The sequence below is a fragment of the Pelophylax lessonae genome, assembly GCF_965119305.1.
Source record: "Pelophylax lessonae genome assembly, chromosome: 7".
NCBI lineage: Eukaryota > Metazoa > Chordata > Amphibia > Anura > Ranidae > Pelophylax > Pelophylax lessonae.
In genome coordinates, this window is record NC_138774.1 from 212,902,698 (window position 1) to 212,925,396 (window position 22,699).

General features: G+C 41.8%; 1 protein-coding gene across 1 annotated transcript in view; it reads left to right on the forward strand.

The window, feature by feature from the left end:
- The window catches only part of EXD3 (exonuclease 3'-5' domain containing 3), a gene marked incomplete at its 5' end in the record, with an annotated part of 420,906 nt that overhangs the window by 120,256 nt on the left and 277,951 nt on the right, over positions 1 to 22,699 (forward strand). The window contains 3 exons of the mRNA XM_082264217.1: positions 12,925 to 13,066; positions 18,119 to 18,341; positions 21,736 to 21,839. Coding sequence (XP_082120343.1) covers positions 12,925 to 13,066; positions 18,119 to 18,341; positions 21,736 to 21,839 — 469 coding nt within the window. The remainder of the gene's footprint in view (positions 1 to 12,924; positions 13,067 to 18,118; positions 18,342 to 21,735; positions 21,840 to 22,699) is intronic.

Genomic DNA, 22,699 nt, shown 5'->3' on the forward strand with positions numbered 1-22,699 from the left:
TTAGCGGACTGTTCAAGCAGAACTGCTGACTACCTAGCAGTGCTGGAACGTTGGTCCTCCAGCACCAATGTGCAGAAAAACAGAGCTGCCTTTTGAGCATCTCTCTCCAGAACAGCCCTTCCCCTGAACTTCTTGTTCACAGACGGATCCAAGCATCCCGTGTGCCAAAGAATTCCCAACGCTCAGGTGCCAAGAGTGGCCAGGTCAGGGCGTGTGAGAAAGGCTATTCCCAGGCCCAGAAGCCGCAGTGTAAACACGTACCATCACCTCCGCTTGGCACTCAGGGCTGGTCCGGATCTTAACCTGAGCGAAGATGCACACCATGGCTAAATAGCTAGCACAAATATTGACTTCCCCAGGCACACACATACACACAAAATGCCCCATGATGTTTGCACAGCAGACCTTAGTGAGCGGGCGGCCCTGAGCTCAGGACAGAGCTGTATCTCTCAAAGCAGCGTGGGAAGATCAGAGTCTGCTGCTCAAGGGATGAGACAGAGCAATGACAGAGTTTCTTTTTTTTTTTTTTTCCTTTTACAAGTTTACCTGTCTGGCTGAGAACTGACTTTCCACTATTTAACACATTCACTGCCACGCATGAGTTCACAGAGAGAGAAGAGTCTCTGTACTCTTGGACTGTCTCCAATTCCCACGAGAAACCCTAAGAGACACTTTTTTTTCCACGTCCTGGGAACATCAGTCTTAACAAGTCTGCAGCCATGCCTGGCTCTGGGGCTCAGGTGTAATTCCCATGGCGGAGAGCAGAAATAGGCATTTTTTTGCTCCCGCAAGTTGCTGGGGAACTACAACTCCCAGAAGGACATTGACATGTGCAGGGATTTGTAGTACTATGATGCCAGGAAGCCACTGCTTGGCCTATTTGGTATATAGATAGATGTAATTGGCTTGTAAGTCCATGCTTTAAATATGGGATACAGTTCTGAGCACTGCAATTTAAATCTGGCCATACACCAGTAGAATTGTATTCAAATGTTTTGCTTTCAGAACATTTGTTTAATTTAGTTAATGGGTTCATATCGATTATTGTTTTACACCAAAGCAATGAAAATATTCAAAGAAGCAGAATAGAAATGTGTTTTCTTGAAAGAATAAAAAAAAAATATATATATATATATATATATATATATATATATATATATATATATATATATAGTTACATAGTTGGTAAGGTTGAATAAAGACAACAGTCAGTCCAGTTCAACGTGTGTGTGTGTGTGTGTAGAAAATCATTTCCCATATCCCTGTACCCTGTATATTGTGTTCACTAAAATGCACGTACAAGAGTCTTTTAAAACTATCCATACTTCCTGCTGACACCACCGATTGTGGAAGAGAGTTCCACATCCTTACCGCCCTAAAAGTGAAAAAAACCCCTACACAGTTTAAGTTTAAACTGCTTCTCTTCCAGTCTCATTGTGTGGCCCTGTGTCTTCTTACACTCCCTGGGACTTAAAAGTTTCATACTTTCACTGGGCTCACCGTTGAGATATTTGTATATCGCAATCATATCTCCTCTCAAGTGTCTCTTCTTCAGGGAGAATAAATGTAGTGCTTGTAGTCGTTCCTCATAATTGAGGTCCTCCAGCCTCCGTATTCATTTTGTTGCCCTTCTCTGGACTCTCTCAAGCTCCAGCACATCCTTTCTGAGGATTGGTGACCAGAACTGGACAGAGTACTCCAGATGCGGCCGAACCAGAGTTTTATAAAGTGGCAGGATTATTCTTTTATCTCTGGAATAAATTCATGCTAATAGTCTGCTGGCTTTGCTTGCTGCTTGGTATTGGATGCTATTGCTCAGTCTGTATTCTGCTAGGACCCCTAGATTCTTCTCCATCCTGGAATCCCCTAGGGGTTCTCCTCCTAGTGAGTAACTTATGTTTATATTTTTAACTCCCAAGTGCATTACCTTACATTTACCAATGTTAAACTTAATTTGCCATCAAATTGCCCACTCCATTATTTATACAGGTCCTCTTGTAAAGATTATATTATATTGCCTTTTGTTTCACTTGACCCTCCCTTCTAGATTGTAAGCTCTTACGAGGAGGGTCCTCTGATTCCTCCTGTATTGAATTGTACTGTAACTGTATTGTCTTCCCTCACTTTGTAAAGCGCTGCACAAACTGTTGACGCTATATAAATCCTGTATAATAATAATAATTATATATCCTGCTGTGATGTTATCGCCCTACTTATTTTTGTGTCGTCAACAAACACTGAGAAATAGAAATACTAACAGTGAATGTTGGTTTGTTCGAGAAGTTCCATTCATTCTAAAATAAAATATTAAAAGCCTTGTTACCACCTCCCATGCTTGCCTTCAGGACTTTTCCAGGACCTCTCCCATCCTGTGGAATTCCCTATCCCTGTATGTCCAGTCAGCCTTTCATCCTGTCTGCCTTTAAGCAATCCTTGAAAACTCTTTTATTCAGAGAAGCCTAACCCACCTCCACCTAAAAACTGTACCTAAATCCCCTCCGTCAGATCATCCCCCACAGCTATTACATTTTGTACCAGCTCCCCCTTCCTTTAGATTGTAAGCTCCTTGAGCAGGGTCCTCCTCTTCCTTCCTTCTGTATAGAACTGCATTGTAATTGTACTACCCCCCTTTATATTGTAAAGCGGTGCACATACTGTTGGTGTTATTTAGGTCCTGTATAATAATAATAATAATGTGAAGTAGTTTCAAGTTGCATTCATTAAGTCTGTGATGGCATTATGGAATGCAACAAGCTTCTATGTACAGATGTCCATATAAAAAGATACCATTGTATGGCCAGCTTAGGGAGGACATGAGTGATTTAGAGAGAATTTAGTGGTAAATATGATTGGAGAAAATGGGCTTCTTTTAAAGCAATGGTCTCCAAAATACTGCCCGGGGACCGGCTGTGGCCCTTTGCTTGCCTATATCTGGCCCTTGGGACCCTAGTTCTCCCACCTATATGAGGAACTTATTCCTCCTCTGCATCAAAGTTAGGGACATTATTCTTCTCACTGACACCATCTTTGGGGCATTATTCTATAACTCTATATTCCATTTTCTACTCCTACGGACCACAGTTCAGCCTCCCTAAGGTCTAAAGGCCAATAAACTGGTTCTTTGGAAAGTTTGGAGACCCGTTTTACAGTAAACCTTTTTATATGTCTAAGGTTACCCAAGCATATTTGGTTCAGCCAATAACCATGTTTCAGAAATAGTTGGATGTTTATAGATGAACTGTCTTGTTGGCCCCACAGGGTGAACATTCATACCTCTTCATCAGTTCAGTATACCATAAGGATGTGGTGATTGCTACGAGGAAGCAGTGAGAACAGTGAGGGACTCGGCAAATCTAGTTTCCCTGCAGACTTCAGTGGGCAATTCTTTAGGATTTTAATGATTTTAAGTGGTGTGGGCAGCATGAGAGATAGGCATTTCCATTCTTCTTTTACAGGTATAGCTTTATTTGGAAGTTCAGTATAGTGGCAGGGTCACCCAAACCTTAGACTGGCCATAGATTAGGCAAATTTTCTTTCCTTTAACCACACTCAATTCCTCCAACAACAAAGTCTGTGTTGATGGGGGAATACCTCCTTCTGCGTTATTGAATTCTATCAGCGGGAGGTTTCCTCACCGCCCGAATACAACGATCACTGCCGGCGGCTATAGCACGAACATTTATGACCAGTTGGTTGCACTGAAGTCTGTTTGATAGACTGACTTCAGTACAACCCGCCTGCCCATAGATGTATCGAAATTTGGCCGGTTCCTGCTGAACCACTTGAATTTCGATTTGTCTATAGCTGGCTTTATTTTCCTTTAATCAGATACTAACCTTTTGCCATATAATCTGGTGTTTTGATTGTGTCTTCACACCCGACTGACATCTAATTATGGGACCTTCTAGCAATTGGCGCTTGCCTGTTCTAAACTGGATAATCTTTGCAGTTTCTTGTGATGTTATCTGCTTATTTTACATTCTGTTTTTGATCCCTCTGATCCATCTGGAACAAATCAACCAGCGTGCACAGTCTATGACTATCCCTAATTAAATGCCTCTCTTTATCATCCAGTGGTGTATCATGCAGTGTTGTGTTATCTATAATAGCTTTTTATCTTAATCTCATCTGCCACCTCTTATCGTTCACTTGTAGTCGGTTTTAGTAATTGCTCCAAATGCATTTGTTCAGCTCCTCAGACAGACATAAACTTTGTTGTGATCCTCCTAAACACAGACCAAAATTCCCAGAACAAACAGAAAGGTGAAAGACGACATTCTGTTGGTGGGCTTTCATGTACCATAGAAGTGATGATGGCTACAAATGATGAGGTTTTTTTTTTTTTTGGAGGGGGGGGGGGGGTTGAGAAAAGAACTTGGGTTCTTGTGTAAGTCTGAAGCTGTGCAAACAGAAAGAATTGAATAGTAATTTATGCAGCTCTATAACAAAAAATTTGTAAAAATCATACAATAGTGTGTCAACATAAATGTAATCACCCAATTCAGTGCTACAGACATACAATAACTCAAAAAATATTAATACAGTCTGCAGCTTTCATTCAATATGCCCAAAATATGTAACACAATATAGCAATAAAAAAGGCGCTGCTAACCTAAAATTATTATTATTATTTCAGGTACTTACATAGCGCTGTCAATTTACGCAGCACTTTACATATACATTACACATTCACATCAGTCCCTGCACTCAAGGAGCTTACAATCTAAGGTCCCTAACTCACATTCATACATACATAGTAGGGCCAATTTTTTATACAGGATCCAATTAACCTACCAGCATGTCTTTGGAGATATGTGCATTATTACAAATAAGCACTACTGTAAAAAACAAACTGACCAAGTGTATGACAAATAAAGGTTAGTCCATCCTGCCACAGTTCTTGATAAACTCGAACGATCAATCTTTCCACCGTGAATAAAGTGCTCCAGTGCTTAACCACTTCTGGCCCGGAAGGTTTTACCTCCTTAATGACCAGGCCATTGGGGTATGGCACTGCGTTATATAACTGACAATTGTGCGGCCGTGCGACGCTGTACCCAAAATAAAATTGATGTCCTTTTTATTTTCCATAAATATAGCTTTCTTTTGCTAGTATTTGATCATCTCTGCGTTTTTTTGTTTTTTTTTTGCGCTATAAACAGAGCGACAATTCTGAAAAAAATACAAAAAAACAGTATTTTTTACTCTCTGCTATAAAACCCAGCCAATAAAAAAAATCAAATCAATTTTTTTTTATCATTTTAGCCCAATATTTATTCTGCCACATATTTTTGGTAAAAAAAATCCCAATAAGTGTATATTGATTGGTTTGCTCAAAAGTTATCGCGTCTACAAACTAGTGGATAGATTTATACAATTTTTCTGTATTTTTTAATAGTAATGGCGGTGGTCAGCGATTTTTTAGCGGGACTGCAAAATTACAGAGGATAGATCAGACGCCTAACTGACACTTTTGAGGGGACCGGTGACATTACTAAAGTAATCAGTGCTAAAAATATGCACTGTTACTGTACTAATGACACTGGCAGGGAAGGGGTTAACACCATGGGCGATCAAAGGGTTAAGTGTGTCCCTAGGGGATGCTTTCTAACTGTGTGGGGGATGGACAAGATGTACATAGAGATTTGTGTTCCTATGTTCATCTGTGACAGAATGGCAGTCTGTTTAGTTTACATAGGCAGACCGGGGTTCTGTTTCTATGAGGAGCGATCGCAGGTGGCTGCCGGACCCGCTGATTGGCTTCCTCTCTGGTATGTCGTTTTGCGCAGTAGAGACGGCCTGCCACAGTATGATTGCGGCGGCTGGTCGGCAACTGGTTAAATAAAGTTTAGTCCATCCTGCAACAGTTGAATCTCTTCCCGCCGATGAGGTGCATATATGTGCTCTCTCGGCAGGTGGAGTTTAACACTGAAAGGCCGTATACTGTATATGCAGACTTTCCTTAAACACTTTTCTGTGCTGAAAGCTTGCATCCTGCTCACTAATGGCACAGTCACCATTGGGGACTGGAAAGCTCATATTTGTAATCAGGAGCTTTCCGATCGTATGGCTGCTGTGACAGGCAATCACAGTGGTCACATGACACGAATGCCCGTCTTCGTTTCATGGTAGACGTGCAATTAGATTAGGTCTGAATATACATCCGAGAGAGTAACGAATTTCATCGAAATTCATTGAATTCAGTTTCCTCTATTCGTTTTCAAACAAATTCCAAATTTTCGGAACAAATCCAATTCTGTGTAAAGAATAGCTTGTTGTTAGTGTGCCATAAAAACCAGCTGCCGCGCCTTTAACAGATGAATATAAACAAAACAATGCCGGCAATGAAACATGCAGAAAATAAAAAACCCAGGACGACGTCAGATTGTGATGAAACGCATCGGGGGGAGCGACGTGCTGACGTCACCACGCTTCTGCGATCCCGGAAGGACGGACATTTGTGTATTAGCCGGCCAGCTATTCATTTGTACATGCGCTTTTTTATTATTTTCCATTGTAAGTGGAATCTTTTTTATCACTATTATTAAAGTTCTATAAGTTTTTTTCACTATGGCGAGTTTTATACCTTTTTGGGAAACTGCAATGTGTGACACCCTGAGTTTGGACTACATGCTGTATGAGTTTAGAAGAGGCCTGCGGCTGTGATTGAGTATCTCTTGCTCACTGATCAAATGCTCAGTGCACTTCATGTGTGGTATCATTTACCAATCCTATACCTTTCTTGGATGGATAAAGGCCCTGACAGGGTAAAAGCCGCAGGCGCAATTGACCTCTCTCCGGTCTTTCTATTGACCTCTCTCTCGGTCCATGCAAGCTGGTAAGCAGGCATTTTTGTTACAGTGGAGGTTACACTACACTTTTGGTGTCAGCATCACGAGAAGGACACTGCTGTGTCACATTTGGACTCCATAGAATACTGTTTTGATTTTTGAATCTTCACTGTTTGCACTGGTGTACTTACCTTGATGGACTTTTTCACTTGAGGACATCCTTTCTTTACTGTTTTAATAGCCTTATCTGAGCATGCAGCCCAGCAAGCCAGGAAAGGGAGGGGGGTTCTTTGAGGACAAGGATCCCCCCCCCCCCCATGTGAATCAGAATGGAGTACATAATACCCCTACTCATTCACCACAAAAAATGTAAATGGTAAATAAAAACGCAACAGATTTTGACAATTCCTTTATTAAAAAACAAAAATTAAATGCCCACCAAAGTAGATCCATCATCAGTCACAATGCCGGACACTACCACCTGACCAAGGCTCGTGCCATCTGACTGTCTTAGGGCCACCCTATGACATCACCATATGACCCTGCCCCTTGTGACATCATTGACCGGTGCATGCTGGGTTGATGACGTCACAAGGGGCAGGGCCACTCGCTGATGAGTCATTGGTTGTTAAGAATGCAGCAGCCAGCTTCCTGGCCTGCTCCTTAACAACCAACTATTCTTCACACAGAATTCAAATTGGTTGATAATTTTTGGACTGATCTGAATTTGAATAGTTTGAAAAATGTGTAATTCGTTAGAAAAGTAATTAACTAAATGAAACTGAATGAATTCCAAAATGATTTAAGGAATCTATTGGAATCGAAACACATTGTTCGTTTCTGCACATGTCTACCTCCCGGCATTTAGAAGCTCTTAAAGGGCCAGGGGGAAGTGGTGGGAAGGGGTTAAATAAACTTCTCAAGAAAGTTCAGTCTCTGCTGTGAATAGAAAGTGGTCCAGTGTTCCAGTGCTCAAACACCTCTCCCCAGCTGACTAGGACTCGCCAGACAACAATGCCTCTCTTTTTACAGATTGCCATATAACGCATATACAGATGACTTCCATCTATTATAGCTTTCAGTCCTGTCTCTTCTCTCCTGTGGAACTCCCCATATGGTTAGCAAGAAAGAAAAAAAGAGGCTCCAAAAGTTTAAAACCATTTTAACTAAAAAAAGTGTCTGCTTTCCTCCCCCTCCTGTTGCTCACCCGAAAGTAACGTGGAAAACGTCACTTCCAGGTCTCCCCGTCAGTGTCCCTGGTCAGCGTGGCTGGGAAAGAATCTAATGCAGTGCCCAGGATCCTGGATGTCTCATTAAAGATAGCCTGTCACTAAAAAATCATCATGTGTGGACTTTTTGTCATGATGAAAAAAAAAAAGTTAAACTTCTTCCATTACGCTAAACGAATGACCCATAGGAGGCTTCTAAAGCATCGCCTATGGAAAATATAGGGTACTGAAGTTTGTCGCCAATTCTTAGGCACACTCAAATTTAAGTTTTGATATATTGGGTATCTCTTTACTCGATGCAACCTCGTCTTTTATATTTGGGTAATTTTATTGTGCTTTTTTCGCCTAAAATTTACTTTAGCCACTCTGGATGAAGGAGCACAGGGGGGCACAGCAGACATCTATTGAGGTGGGGGGGGGGTAGTGTTAAATGTTCCAGCAGATTAACAGTAAATACATTAACAAATTGAAGACAAACTCCAGCTAAGGCCCCTTTCACACGGGCGGTGCGCCCGACGGAGTCCGTTCTGCTCAGCAGGGGATTGATCTGCCGATCCCCACTGAGCAGGGGGGTGACAGCTCCGTCTCCGCTCTGTGTGCAGAGATAGAGCTGTCAGATCCCCACTGTCCTCTATGGGGAGATCGGATGAGAACATACCGCCTGTCTATTCTCATCCGATCCCATCCTCCAGACGGATGGAAAATAGGGTTTCCATCTGTCCGGATTTCACAGACAGGATCGGATAGCAGCGAGTGTCAGTGGAGATGTCTCCGCTGACACCCGCTGCCCCATAGGGATGCATTGAGCATCCGATCAGGTCCGGCTGAAAAACTGACAGGCGGATCGGATTGGATCGCCCGTGTGAAAGGGGCCTTATACTTTATGATCAGTTACAGCAAACTGTTTTTTCCTATTGTTTTACATAAATAAAAGCTGATCATTGTAAGCACCCTTGCCATTGTTGAACTATTAGTCCCATCCCTGTAACTAATACATCTGGAAGAGAGCTTCTTCTTTTGAAAAACAGACTTATTGGCTAGATCACCAGATGAAAATAAAACGCAGCTTAAAAAAATAAAACTAATCTAAAACTAGACTATATCTAATAATTGGTAAGCTGCAACATAATACGTGTTTGCTTTTGGGTTTAAAGTGTTACTAAACCCACAACAGTAAAATCAGTCTGTATATGCAGTAACGCATGCTTTTTATACTCACTGTGGAACCTAAAGTGTTAATCCTCTGCATTGTGTAAGAAGACTGCTTGATCCTGTATGCACAGATCCTCCCCTTCTTGCATTGCCCCCAAAACATGTCCAGATAAGACAGAACAAATGGAGTCAGGCTGCACATGCTCAGTTCGGTGTGTATCGCTAGATAGTTTTTTTTTTTTTCTTGGGAAACAGCAGGTGATCAGCACAGGGCCAATCAGCACTGTCCAGACAGAGGGTCAGGGGCCCTACATCCTGATACGACAGCCAGTGCAGTATGAAAACTCCTACAAGCTTTAACCAGACACTTATATAAGTCATAAGACTGCTATATACTGCTGATGAGAATAGTATTTAGCAGTTTATATTTACTAAAATAATTGCAATTCCATATTCTGTGTACTGTGCGAGATCAGATATAGTGAATGCAGGTTCCTGGCTTAAGTAACATTTTAATACCACTTTAAGCTGGCCTTACACTGGTAGAATTTTGTTCAAGTATTTTTGTTTTAAGAACATTTGTTTCATTTTCCAATTTTTAGTGGGGTTAAAACAATTCAATTTCGACAGCAGTGATGAGAACATTTTAGGGAGCAGGATAGATTTATTTTTGCATTCTAAGGGATGTCACCGGTCTCTGATGAGTGGATAGGCTGTATTTTCAGTGATGCCACAAGTCCCTGGTGAATGGATAGGCTGCATTCTAAGTAATGTCACTGGTCTCTTCTGAATGCAGAAAACATAAGAGGCCACAGCGCACATGTTAACAAAAGCATGCATCCATTTATTGCACAACATAACTAAACACTTCAATTCAAGTAAACGCAGTTCAGTTTGCGCTTGGAAAAGAGGAGATCTGAACGCAGCGCAGCCAGTGAACTGGCAGGCGGTTGTTATGCAAAAGATTCCGGACCCGCCAAAGGGATGTGAAGACAGAGGCATTTCTGAATGGATAGGCTGCATTATCATTGATGTCGCTGGCATCTAATGAATGGATAGGCTGCATTATCATTGATGTCGCTGGCCTCTAATGAATGGATAGGCTGCATTATCATTGATGTCGCTGGCATCTAATGAATGGATCGGCTGCATTATTATTGATGTTGCTGGCCTCTAATGAATGGATCGGCTGCATTATTATTGATGTCGCTGGCCTCTAATGAATGGATCGGCTGCATTATTATTGATGTTGCTGGCCTCTAATGAATGGATAGGCTGCATTATCATTGATGTCACTGGCCTCTCATAAATGGATAGGCTGCATTATTATTGACTAACTGGCCTCTAAAGAATGGATAGGCTGCTTTCTCAGTGATGCCATTGGCCTCTAATGAATGGATAGGCTGCATTATCATTGATGTCACTGGCCTCTAATGAATGGATAGGCTGCATTATTATTGACGTTACTGGCCTCTAATGAATGGATAGGCTGCTTTCTCAGTGATGTCATTGGCCTCTAATGAATGGATAGGCTGCATTATCATTGATGTTCTTGGCCTCTAATGAATGGATTGGCTGCATTATCATTGATGTCACTGGCCTCTAATGAATGGATTGGCTGCATTATCATTGATGTCACTGGCCTCTAATGAATGGATAGGCGTCATTATCATTGATATCACTGGCCTCTAATGAATGGATTGGCTGCATTATCATTGATATCACTGGCCTCTAATGAATGGTTTGGCTGCATTATCATTGATGTTGCTGGCCTCTAATGAATGGATAGGCTGCTTTCTCAGTGATGTCATTGGCCTCTAATAAGTGGATAAAAGCAGGAACACAAGGGGCGCCAGACTAAGTGTAGCATGTAAAATCAATGGTTGAATTGAAATGACAATTGGCAACATACGAGATGGTGAAATAGTAAGAGCATTTTTATGTAAAAACGTTTGTCCCAAAGCTTGTCCCGACCCTCATGAGGCTGTGGCAGCCTGGTGCGCACGCTGTGTTCCCTTTTGTTGCCTGGATGGAAGCAGGATGTGTCCAGACACCGCCATAACCAGCGTGGAACGCAAGATGGCGCTGGCCCAGACGTGACGTCACATGGAGACTGTGTTGGGTGTACTAACATGAAGTGGGTAGCAGCGCGTTTCAAAGCAACAAACTTCTTCAGACCTGATTGGACTTCCTCTATGGACTGAGACAACACCCTGTTAGGCTATCATAATTTTATATTGTATGTTTGTTATTCCCCATTCCTTGGATCCCTTTTTACCAACACCCTGTTAGGCTGCCATAGTTTTATGTTGTATATTGAATGTTTGTCATTCCCTATTTTTTGGATTCCTAATTACCTGATTCATACTATGAAGATCCTATCACATGTTGTATGCCTTATGTGCCTTTACCATATCTCTACCAGCGCCGCTATACACCTTTTCCCCGTCTAATTAGTGAATAGGCTGCCTTCTCAGTAATGTTACTGGTCTCTAGTCAGTGGGTAGGCTGCATTCTTTGTGTTTCAGTATAAAACATATTCAGCCTGGTTTGTATTATAAATTTTGTAAAAGTGTAACTCCACTATGGTTAAGAAAAAAACATTCCCATCTGGGGGATCTATGTACAATACAAGGATTATAACAAACCTTTGTTGCAGATTCCTACCTAAAGAAAACCCTGTTTGCTCCTCTGTCCCCCTGTGCGGAGTGGGTCTAATGGGAGTGGTTTCATAATTAGCAATCGGCTGTGCAGCTGCAGAGCACTAATGAGGAAATCTGCTGGGCCTGCATCCCTTTAGACATTTTGTTATTCTAAAGAAAACCCTGTTTGCTCCTCTGTGCCCCTGTGTGGAGTGGGTCTAATGGGAGTGGTTTCATAATTAGTAATCAGCTGTGCAGCTGCAGAGCACTAATGAGGAAATCTGCTGGGCCTGCATCCCATTAGACGTGTTCCTATTGGGAATATCTCACCAAAAATGAAATTTTTGTTGCAAGGGATGCCAGAAATCTGACTTGTATCTTAGGCAGACTTCTGGGAAAATTGGTGAGCCAATCACATAAGCAGGAAATTATGTTTCTGGGGTGTGGTCAGGGTCAGTACACATTCTGTGCACAGAACAGCTCCAGGTAGCCATATTGCATTGCATTTTTAAAAAAAATGACAGCGTCTGCAGATTGAAAAGGAAAGTTAATTTTTTTATAACATTTAATTACAATATGACTTATGTCGCACTTGTATACTCTATATTATTATTATTTATTTGCTATCCCCCCCCCCCCCCCATGAAAGTGGAGTTACCCTTTAACAAATGTGAATCTTTCATGCTTTACCTATGATGTTCTGATAAAGCACAATGTCTGTTGTATCTGTGCTTACTGTCTTTTGTGAGAGCCATGTCTGATTGTATTTTGTATCTTTTTTTAATAACTTGCAATAAAAATGTATTTAAAAAAAACAAAAAACGAATAATATGGTGAAAATTCACCATTGTTTAATCATATTTCTTTTTCATACAAACATGATTTATTGACATAAATGACTTTTCTTTTAAAATGATCTGAATTAAGCTAAATATATTGTTATTCCCTATACACTCCTTTTGTTCTCTGCTTAGTATTTTGTCACATTTTTGACACATTCCTAATATTTCATGTTATTCATTGACTTCCTCTTCCCTCCTCCCCAGGCTCCCATTTCCCAAAGCTTTTATTAATGATGCACCCCCATGCTGGCTCTGTTCTATGTTACAGGCTGTCGGAGGGGGAAAAAAACACTGATGATTCTTTACAAGTGAGGAAGAACCACTTTTACCAGCTTCCGATTCCCAGGAGCAAAGTTCATTTCCTCCAGAGTCACACGGCGCTGCCGCTCTGCCGAGACATTGTCCTTCAGGTAATGGGAAGTCTCCCCAGCTCCAGCCATAGTGACAAAAACCAGATTGTGCATCCTTTTCCTCCTTCTCTCTGCTTGTCCTAAATCTTTTTTAATACCTTTGAGCAACAAGTAAAAAATGACTATAGTGGCATGGTTTAAGTAAGGCGTTTATTGAGTGAGGATTAAAGCCCAACTCCAGCCCTAGATTTTTATTCTATTCTGGATAATACAATGCACATATTTTATGCAATTTGAACGCTGCTGGGTTGTTTGACTGCATAGTCTAAGGCTCCATTCACACCTGGGCGTTTTTGAGCGTTTTTTCAGCTCCAAAAACGTTCCAAAACGCCCAACAAGTAAAACCCTATTAATTTAAATGGCCCCTGTTCACATCTGAGCGTTTTAACACCTGAAGCAAAATGCCTGTAGCTGAAAAAAGTACAGGAGCTTCTTTTTGGGCTGATTACCAGCGTTTTTGATAGATGTCAATGCCTGCCTCCAAAAATGCCTGGAAAAAAAACGCCTGAGAATCGCGTTAAAAATCGCGGTAAAAAAACGCGCGAAAACGCTACGCTCAAGTGTGAATGCAGCCTAAGGGAGAAAGCACATATCAGAACCTGCAGTTATGTTAAAGCGTTTGTTACCCTAAAAAAAAAAAAAAAAAAAAAATGGATCCTGCTTCTTTAACCACTTAAGCCCCGGAGGATGTGGCTGCTCAATGACCAGGCCCTATTTGCGATTTGGCACTGCGTGAATTTAACGGACAATTGCGCGGTCGTGCGATGCTGTACACAAATTAAATTGACGTCCTTTTTTTCTCACAACCAGAGCTTTCTTTTGGTGGTATTTGATCACCTGTGCGATTTTTTTATTTTTTATGCTATAAACAAAAAAAGAGCGGCAATTTTGAAAATATAATATTTTTCATATTTTTTTATATGAAATTCTCAAAAAATGTAAAAATCCAAATTTTTTAATATTTTAGGCCAATTTGTTTTCTGCTGCATATTTTTGGTAAAAAAATAGCAATAAGCGTATTTTGATTGGTTTGTGCAAAAGTTATTACGTTTACTAACTACGGGAAAGATTTATGTCATTTTTGTTTTTTACTAGTAATGGCGGCGATCTGCGATATTTTTTTTTTTTTTTTTTGCGGGACAGCTACATTGCGGCAGACAGATCGGACCCCTGACTGCCATTTTTGACACTTTTGGGGGTACCAGTGACATTACTACAGTAATCAGTGCGATACATATGCACTGTTACTGTAAAAATGACACTGGCAGGGAAGGGGTTAACTTTATTGGTGATCAAGGGGTTAAGTGTGTCCTTAGGGGCGTGATTCTAACTGTCAGGGGGCGTGGCTAGTGAAGTAGCCACAGAGACATGCGATCCTATATAGCTGGATCGCATAGCCTCTGTACTTCAGGGAGAATGACAGACTGCTGTGTTTACATCAGCCGTCTGTCTTTCTCCCTCTCCTGTGGGAGATCGCAAGTGGCCGGCGGCCATCGGAGCCGCCGGTCACACACGCTGGCTCCCCAGGGAACGAGCTGGGGACGGGAACGCGCCGCCGCCGGCTGCGCGCGTGCTCCCTACAGTCTCGTAAGCGAGCGACGTAGGTCTACGTCGTTTTGCCTGTAAGCGGCAGAGTGCCGCAGTAAATCTACGTTAGGCGGGGCTAAAGTGGTTAAAGCATGAATAACAGCACAGTGCTTGTGCTGTGTAATTTGGTTTCTTCTATTACCTAAAATAGGTGATTTCTGCCCTCCTCCCCTCTCCCCTCCCTGCCTGTCATATGTGCCTTATTAAAAATATGCTGTTCTATACCTGATTTCCTAGTGCGGCTCTGCGCTCCCATGGCTGGCCGTCTCTCTCCCCTCTCCTGATCTGCTGACATCAGTCAGGGAGAGGAGAGACCTGGCTGTTCACTTGAGTGCTGAGCGGCGTTAGGAAATCAGGTATAGAACAGCATATTTTAAATAAGGCACATATAGAGGGCACTTAGTATTAAGTAAGACAGGAGAGCTGCGGATGACAAAATGATAAATCAGTCTGGAACCCCCGAATGACGTGCCCCCCCCCCCCCCCCCCAGTGAATTTCACCCAAAAAGATAAAGTGTATATAAATGCACAACACTGATTTTTTTTCTTTTTACATTTGTACTTGTATTTAAATGTTTTTATTGTTTTCAAGTAAAAATAAAGGCCAATTTTTCATAAACAAGACAGCTGATTTTGTTTCCATATAAAGAACAGAGCATAAAGTATTTCTAGGAAATAAATTTAGCATTCCGCATCCGGAATTCAACTAAACAGAAAAGAATACTTGAAAACACATCTGCATTTAGAAATCTTAAAAGAGGGAGGATAAATTAGTGGTTGTAAACCCGTACATATACCCAGTGAAGTGACTATCCTCCGGTAATGCACAGAGATTAAACAAATCCTCATACATAAGGTGTACCTGTTTATCTGCAGTCCTTTCTTCTCTACAGCCGTTCAAAGTCCAGCATTTATAAAGCTTTTCTAAACTGTCAGGAAAGGGGGATGGAGAGCCTAATTTACACCCTGCAGAGCTTAGTGAGGAGAGTTCTGAGAGCTGATTGGAGGGAAGGGACACCCCCCCCACCCCTCCCTTCACACAGCACCCAGTAACAGAGCTGAGGTTGTCAATCAGCTGGAGATCTCTCCCCATCACCATTTTTTTCTTACTGTCAGGAAAACTTGCCAGAAGTGACTCCTGCTGTTGGAACAACAAAGCAGTAGACAAAAATGACACTTAGCGCTCTTAATTGAGACAAGTACACAATATAGAGGGATTTGCTTTGTTTATAATTCATGTTTGAGGTTTACAACCACTTTTAGGCTATTATAAAACACAACACAGTTTTTGCCAAGTCCTATATTAACCACTTGCCGACCGCTCACATGGAGCGTACTGCGGCAAAGTGGCTCATTATCGTCCAGCGGACTCCTCCCCTTGTGGGCGGCGCGCGCGCCGCCGGAGGCTCGCTCCCGCAGTATTCAGACACAGCGGGAGTCGGACCAGGGGAGGAGAGGCGGTGATCACCGCCGCTCTTCCCCCGATCGTCGGGGATCGAGTGAGGAAATCCGCCCGCTTGTGTAAACAAAGTGGGCAAATCTCCTATGTGACAGGCAGGGACAGATTACAGGATTCAGCATAGCTGAACCTGCGATCTGTGCCTGTGTCACACAATCCCCTCCCCCCACACACGTCAGTAAGCACCAGGCATACATTTAACCTCTTGATCACCAATAAAGTTAACCCCTTCCCTGCCAGTGTCATTATTACAGTAACAGTGCATATTTATAGAACTGATTACTGTAGTGATGTCACTGGTCCCCCCAAAAGTGTCAAAAATGTCAGTCAAGGGTCCGATCTGTCCGCCGCAATGTCGCAGTCCCGCAAAAAAAAATCGCAGATTGCCGCCATTACTAGTTAAAAAAAAACAATAAAAATTACATAAATCTTTCCTGTAGTTAGTAGCTGCGATAACTTTTGCGCAAACCAATCAAAATACGCTTATTGCTATTTTTTTTACCAAAAATATGTAGCAGAAAACAAATTGGCCTAAAATGTTAAAAAATTTTGATTTTTACATTTTTTTGGGGGGGGGGGGGATTTCATATAAAAAAAAATGTGAAAAATATTGTTATTTTTTCAAAATTGTCACTCTTTTTTTGTTTATAGCGCAAAAAGTAAAAATCGCACAGGTGATCAAATACCACCAAAGGAAAGCTCTATTTGTGGGGAAAAAAGGATATAAATTTAATTTGGGTACAGCGTTGCACGACTGCGCAATTGTCCGTTAAAATAACGCAGTGCCGAATCGCAAAATATGGCCTGGTCAGGAATGGGGTAAAATCTTCCGGTCTTAAAGCGGTTAAAAATACGCTCATTGAGAATTTTTCTGTCAAAGACATGTAGCTAAATACATTTTGGCCTAAATATATGACAAAAATTGAATATATTGGATATTTTTTAACTTTTTAACAATATTGTTATTTTTTCAAAATTGTTGCTCTTTTTTTATTAATATCTCAAAAAATGAAAAGCACGGAGGTCAAAAAATACCACCAAAAGAAAGCTCTGTTTGTGGGAAAAAAAAGGACGTAAATTTCGTTTGGGTACAGCGTTGCATGACCGCGCAATTGTCAGTTAAATTCGCACAGTGCCAAGTTGCAAAAAGTGGCCTGGACGTAAAGCAGGAAAATCCTCCAGTCCTAAAGTGGTTAAAAAAAGAAAATTGTCCCTCCGATGTAGATCCATTGTCAATCATGTCATCCAGCAATCTAGGTCCGCATTAATCACAATGAGCGATGACCGAACCCGACTGTTCCCGTCGCTTGCCGGTGCCAAATTACATAGCTGTTTCTCCCTGCAGCTTAAGTAAACAAATAGGTGGGGTCCCCAGTGATGGCACCGGTTGACCACCCCCTTATGACGTTATTGACCATATAAGCAACCCAGTGAACCCCACCCTTTTGTTTACTTTAGTGACAGGGTAAGTGGAGCTGTCATTTGGCCCCACTGATGACATGAAGAAAGGGGCAGGTTCATCACCCCCTTATGACATCATTGACTTTGTATGGACAGGTGCAGTGTTGGCGGGTGCAAGCTCCTAACAACCAATGCAAAAACAGACCATTGTCCATTTACATTAATTTATGTCCATTAACATTTTTTAAATTGAACAAAATAGAGACTTGTTCCATTTGAAAAAAATTGGATCCAAAAAGATGTAGATGTAAACAGGTGATAATCCATTTCAATCCATTTGCCTATAGGAATGCATTGCTGTCAGTTTTTTCTTCTGTCAGTGGACAGATGAAAAACAGACAGATGGAATGTCCTATTTGAAAGGTGTCGAATATTACTTTGAATAGAGAAAATTATTGAAGCAAAATTTGATAATTAAGTGGTTGCTATTATTTGAAGACATTTTAAGTTGATTTTTGGTATTTGAAGATGTAGAAATCTACCAGCTGTCTACATCTCTCTGTAATGGACAAAGTATAAAGGTTGCTCTTTCTTCTGTTTTCCAGGATGGACAAGTTGTGGGTGTGGACATGGAGTGGAGACCCTCTTTCGGGGGACTTGGAAAGCCAAATGTATCTCTGATTCAGATTGCAGTGAAAGAAGAGGTCTTTATACTGGATTTGCTGCAGGGTGACTTTCTTCAGAATGGTGATGAAGAGGAGGAAAAGGGCCCACTGCTGGTCAGATTAATCAAAGAGCTCTTTTCCTGCCCCACAGTCACAAAACTGGGTAAAAATTGACTGTTCCTTATGGTCTCCATTGTCAGTATACAATGTACCATTCAATACACCATGCTCCGATCGAAACATTTTAATCTTAAATTGACTTTGTGGAAATATCATAGCCTACCCTCCTTCTCTTGTTCGCCCAGTAAATCAATGGGCCAATGTACCCAAAAGGGATATATTGGGTATTATTTGAGTCTAGTGGAATGAGTTTTCATAACCATTCCTATATGCCAGGAGTGTCCAAACTACGGCCCTCCAGCTATTGCGGAACTACACGTCCCATGAGGCATTGTAAATCTCTGACATTCACAGACATAACTAGGCATGATGGGAATTGTAGTTCCTGAACAGCTGGAGGGCCATAGTTTGGACACCCCTGCTATATGCCCTCTAGACCCCCCTGCCTGGTTTGTAGCTGAACTTCAGGCACATATGAAAAAAATCTCCAGTTAAAGTAGTTATAAATTCAGCTAATAAAGGTAATTAAATTAATTTTTTTAATGCAGCTAATGTGAGTTTCAAAAAAGTTTGCAGAGTAGAAGAGGAAGGGTTGGTTTTTGATCCATTTTGTATATGCTGACAGCAAACGTGCTGACAAAAATAGAGAGCAGAGTGACCAGAGGAAATAAATGATTGGACAAGTTAGAAAACCTGCCCCAGTGGCAGTGTTCCTACCTCGATAAGCTGGCGCTAGCCTCTTCTCTCCATTCAAAACATGCCCATTGCTTACCTACTTGCAGACAGTTTGCCCTGATGATGGTCACATTTTGCATGCATGTGTGACTTTCCTCTCTTCTGCAGACCACTGGAAGTACATCTAAAGTCTCCTGTATGTCAGTCTAAACTAGTTCCAAATTCAGTTACTATGTGAATCATAAAGTTGCCAAAAAAATTCCTTTACCTTCCCTGACTGAGCCAAATCAGCCTTTACTTGTGTCTCATGCGCTTTTTTTTCCCCCCAGACACTGCAGCTCACAGAGGTAGGGGCAGTGCTGTCAATTCAGAAAAAACATGGGCAGGACTAGGTGTGGCCAGGTGCAGGGGTGCCAAACTCAATTTAATCGCAGGCCGCATCAGCATTATGGTTGCCCTCAAAGGGCCGGTTATATCTGTAAGATTAGATATCCAGAGCACCCCACTCCCCCTTAGACCCTTACATGAGATGTCAAGAGCCCACCACCATCAGAAGTCAAGAGTCACCCACCCTTCCTTACATCACAATGCACACCCTTACCTTGTGCTCCTGCCAGGAAGAAGATGCCGGTGGATCTGGGAAGTGCAGGGTCTGAAGGAGAACTAGAGGAGGGCTGGAGTCAGCTTCCAGAGTCTGCTGAATTCTGAGACCAGGGGGGCAGAGGCAAGGTGGTGTTGCGGCTGCACAGAGAGGTGCATAAACTATAGGATGAGTTATGCCCTCCTCTCTGCTGCAGACTGCTGAGAGGGGGGGGGGGGTATGGACAAAGATGAGCCTTTCTGCAGCTGCACAGAGGAGTGCAGGATCTGGCAAGGGGGTTCTGTCCTCTCTTCTGCCGACTACAGAGACAAGGTGGGTGCAGAGATAAGGGGGGTGCCGCAGGTGCAGGAGAGGTGCGAGGGCCACATGAAATGCCATGGGGGGGCCGCATTTGGCCCATGGGCCTTGTGTTATACACCTGTGGACTAGTGCATTAGTAGTGACAATGTTGATGGCCGCTTCCCCTACAACATCTTTTCATTGCACTGTAGTGCGAGGGGCAACTTAAAGGTAAATTGAGTGGACTTTTCCTTTAGCAAGCTGCCATGTCTGCTGGGTAGTGATTCATTGCTTTTTAAAGTGGTTGTAAACCCTTACACATACCCAGTAATGTGACTGGCCTAAGTGAAACAAATTCTCCTACATAAATTGTACCTGTTTATCTACAGCCTCTTTTCCCTACATCCATTCAAAGTGCAGAATTTACACAGGATTGCTCAGCCCTGAAAAGCAGGGGGCGGGGAGCTGAAGTCACATCATTGAGAAGAGCTATGAAAGCTGATTGGAAGGAAGGGAAACCCATCCCCCCTTCACACAGCACACAGAAACAGAGCTGTGGCTGTCAATCAGTTGGAGGTCCCTCCCTGTCAACTTTTTTTCATGGTGTCAGAAGTGACTTATGCTTGTAGCAGAGAAAGGAAATGAATAATCTAATAGAGGCATATGCTTTGTTCATATTTCATGACTGAGGTTTACAACCACTTTAAGGGCCCATTCACACTATCCTGTTTTTGTGGGCTACAATGCAGGATCACAGCATTCTAAAAGTACAATCAAAATAGGTCAATTGGTTAGAATTGGGCGTCATTTGTGCGTTTTTGGAAAAATGCATGTTACATTATCATCAATAACGATGCATAGAGACATAAAAGGCAATTTTCTTTTCTTTTTTTTTAAGTCATTTGTCCATATTTTTTAAAACACATGGATACAGCCCACAAAAATGGCAGATATGTTTTACAGTACAGTGGTGTGAACAGGCCCTAAATCGATGAGGATAAAAAATCTAGGAGCTTACTTTTCTGACTTGCGTTATGCCTTGTACACATGATCAGATAATCGGACGACTTATCGTTCGCATTTTGTTGTATGATACTAGAATCAAATTCAACAGTGCGTACTAAATGTATGTATTTTTTATTTTTTTTTTTTTCTGTACGATTCTGGAAAAGCGTCCTCTGGTTGCGTAGCTACGTATCGGATAGTGCAAAACAATAACAATGACAGCCAGGCTTTTTCTGGGTTATTTTCCTGTTTTTGATCATGTGTGGTCTTTGTCTATCGATTTTTAGCAGACGCATACTGTACTGATTAAACAATTGTCGTTCGCTAGGCTATCGTACAACAAAAGGTTTCATGTTTGTCTCTTCGGATTTTGTTGGATGAAATATTGTGATTGGTTGTCGAAAGCTGTGTACTAACGATCAGATTATCGTGCGATCAATTCGAAAGTGATTTTTTTCGTACGATTATCTGATTGTGTGTACGAGGCATTCGAGTTGCATGTTGCTTGGCTGTTATCTTATCCCAAGGTTCACTGCGTAGTGAGCCAGTGACTTGGGACCAAGCATACAGCCTGTCTAAAAATCTTGCATTTTTATTGTGGCTCAAGTAGTTTACCAGGTAGCATAACTGGGATCAGGATGACATCTGTTATGTCCCATATTTAATATGGCATTTACACTTGCTATAATGTTTTTGAATTTAAAGATAAGCCATTTCACTACTGATTTTTTTTTTTTTTTTGACGAATTATCCAAAAATTTTGAAGCCTCCTACTATTTCATAGGGTTAGAAGGTCAATGGTTGTTCTCTATTGAAATTGTTTAGTTCTAATCTCTCTCAGGTTGTAATATGGAAATGTGAATCATGTCTTGTGCAGGATATGGCATGCACGGGGATTTCCAAAGTCTGGACGCCACACACACTGCCTTCCGAGGAGTCGAGTTGTGCAATGTTATTGACCTCTGTGAGGTGCATAAACAGGTACAAAGTGTATTGATGAGCTGCACACCTCTGACCTTTTAATGCTGTACTAGGCCGATAGTAGGATCGTGTACCAGTGTGATAATTATCTTCTTCAATATTTTATTGCTGAAGACCTTACATCATCTCTAGGAAAGTGGCCCAATATATATTCTGAATATATATTCTGAATTGGAACAGAAGAAAAAAATGAGCTGGCCTCTGAATCCACCAGTTTGTTTCTACAGTTCTGTTCTGCCCATTATCAGCCTGTACAGAGGACTGAAACACTATTTCTTGCTCCTTGTAGAAGGCCTCCACTAAACCACTAAACCTCATCTGTTGCTAGAGTGGTCATTTATCTCTGATTTAGATTTATTTATTTATTACAGGTACTTATAGCGCCTTCAATTTACACAGCGCTTTATACATATATTTTACATTTACATCAGTCCCTTACCCTCAAGGAGCTCACAGTCTAAAGTCCCTAACTGACATTCATATATACATATACTAGGGCCAATTTAGACAGGCGCCAGTTAACCTCCCTGGACGTATTCCCAAGTGTGGCTCGGGGTGGAATTTCAGTGTCATTAGCGGCAACCCCGAGCCACACTCGGGGTACCGCCAGGGAGAAGTCGCTGGATCCTGGAAGAGGTTACTTACCTTGTCCCCAGGATCCCGCAATGTATTCCGGCAGTGTACAGCGGCCGGATCTTCCGCCTGATGCTGTGTGCCCCAGCTTCCGGCGGCAAATTCAAAAAGTAAAACACACAAACACACTGATATATTGTAATCCTATTGGATTACATTACTAAATAAAATAAATTGACCTTAGTTTGCCCCCCCCCCCAGTGCCCTTGCCTGCAGTTTTACTTTAA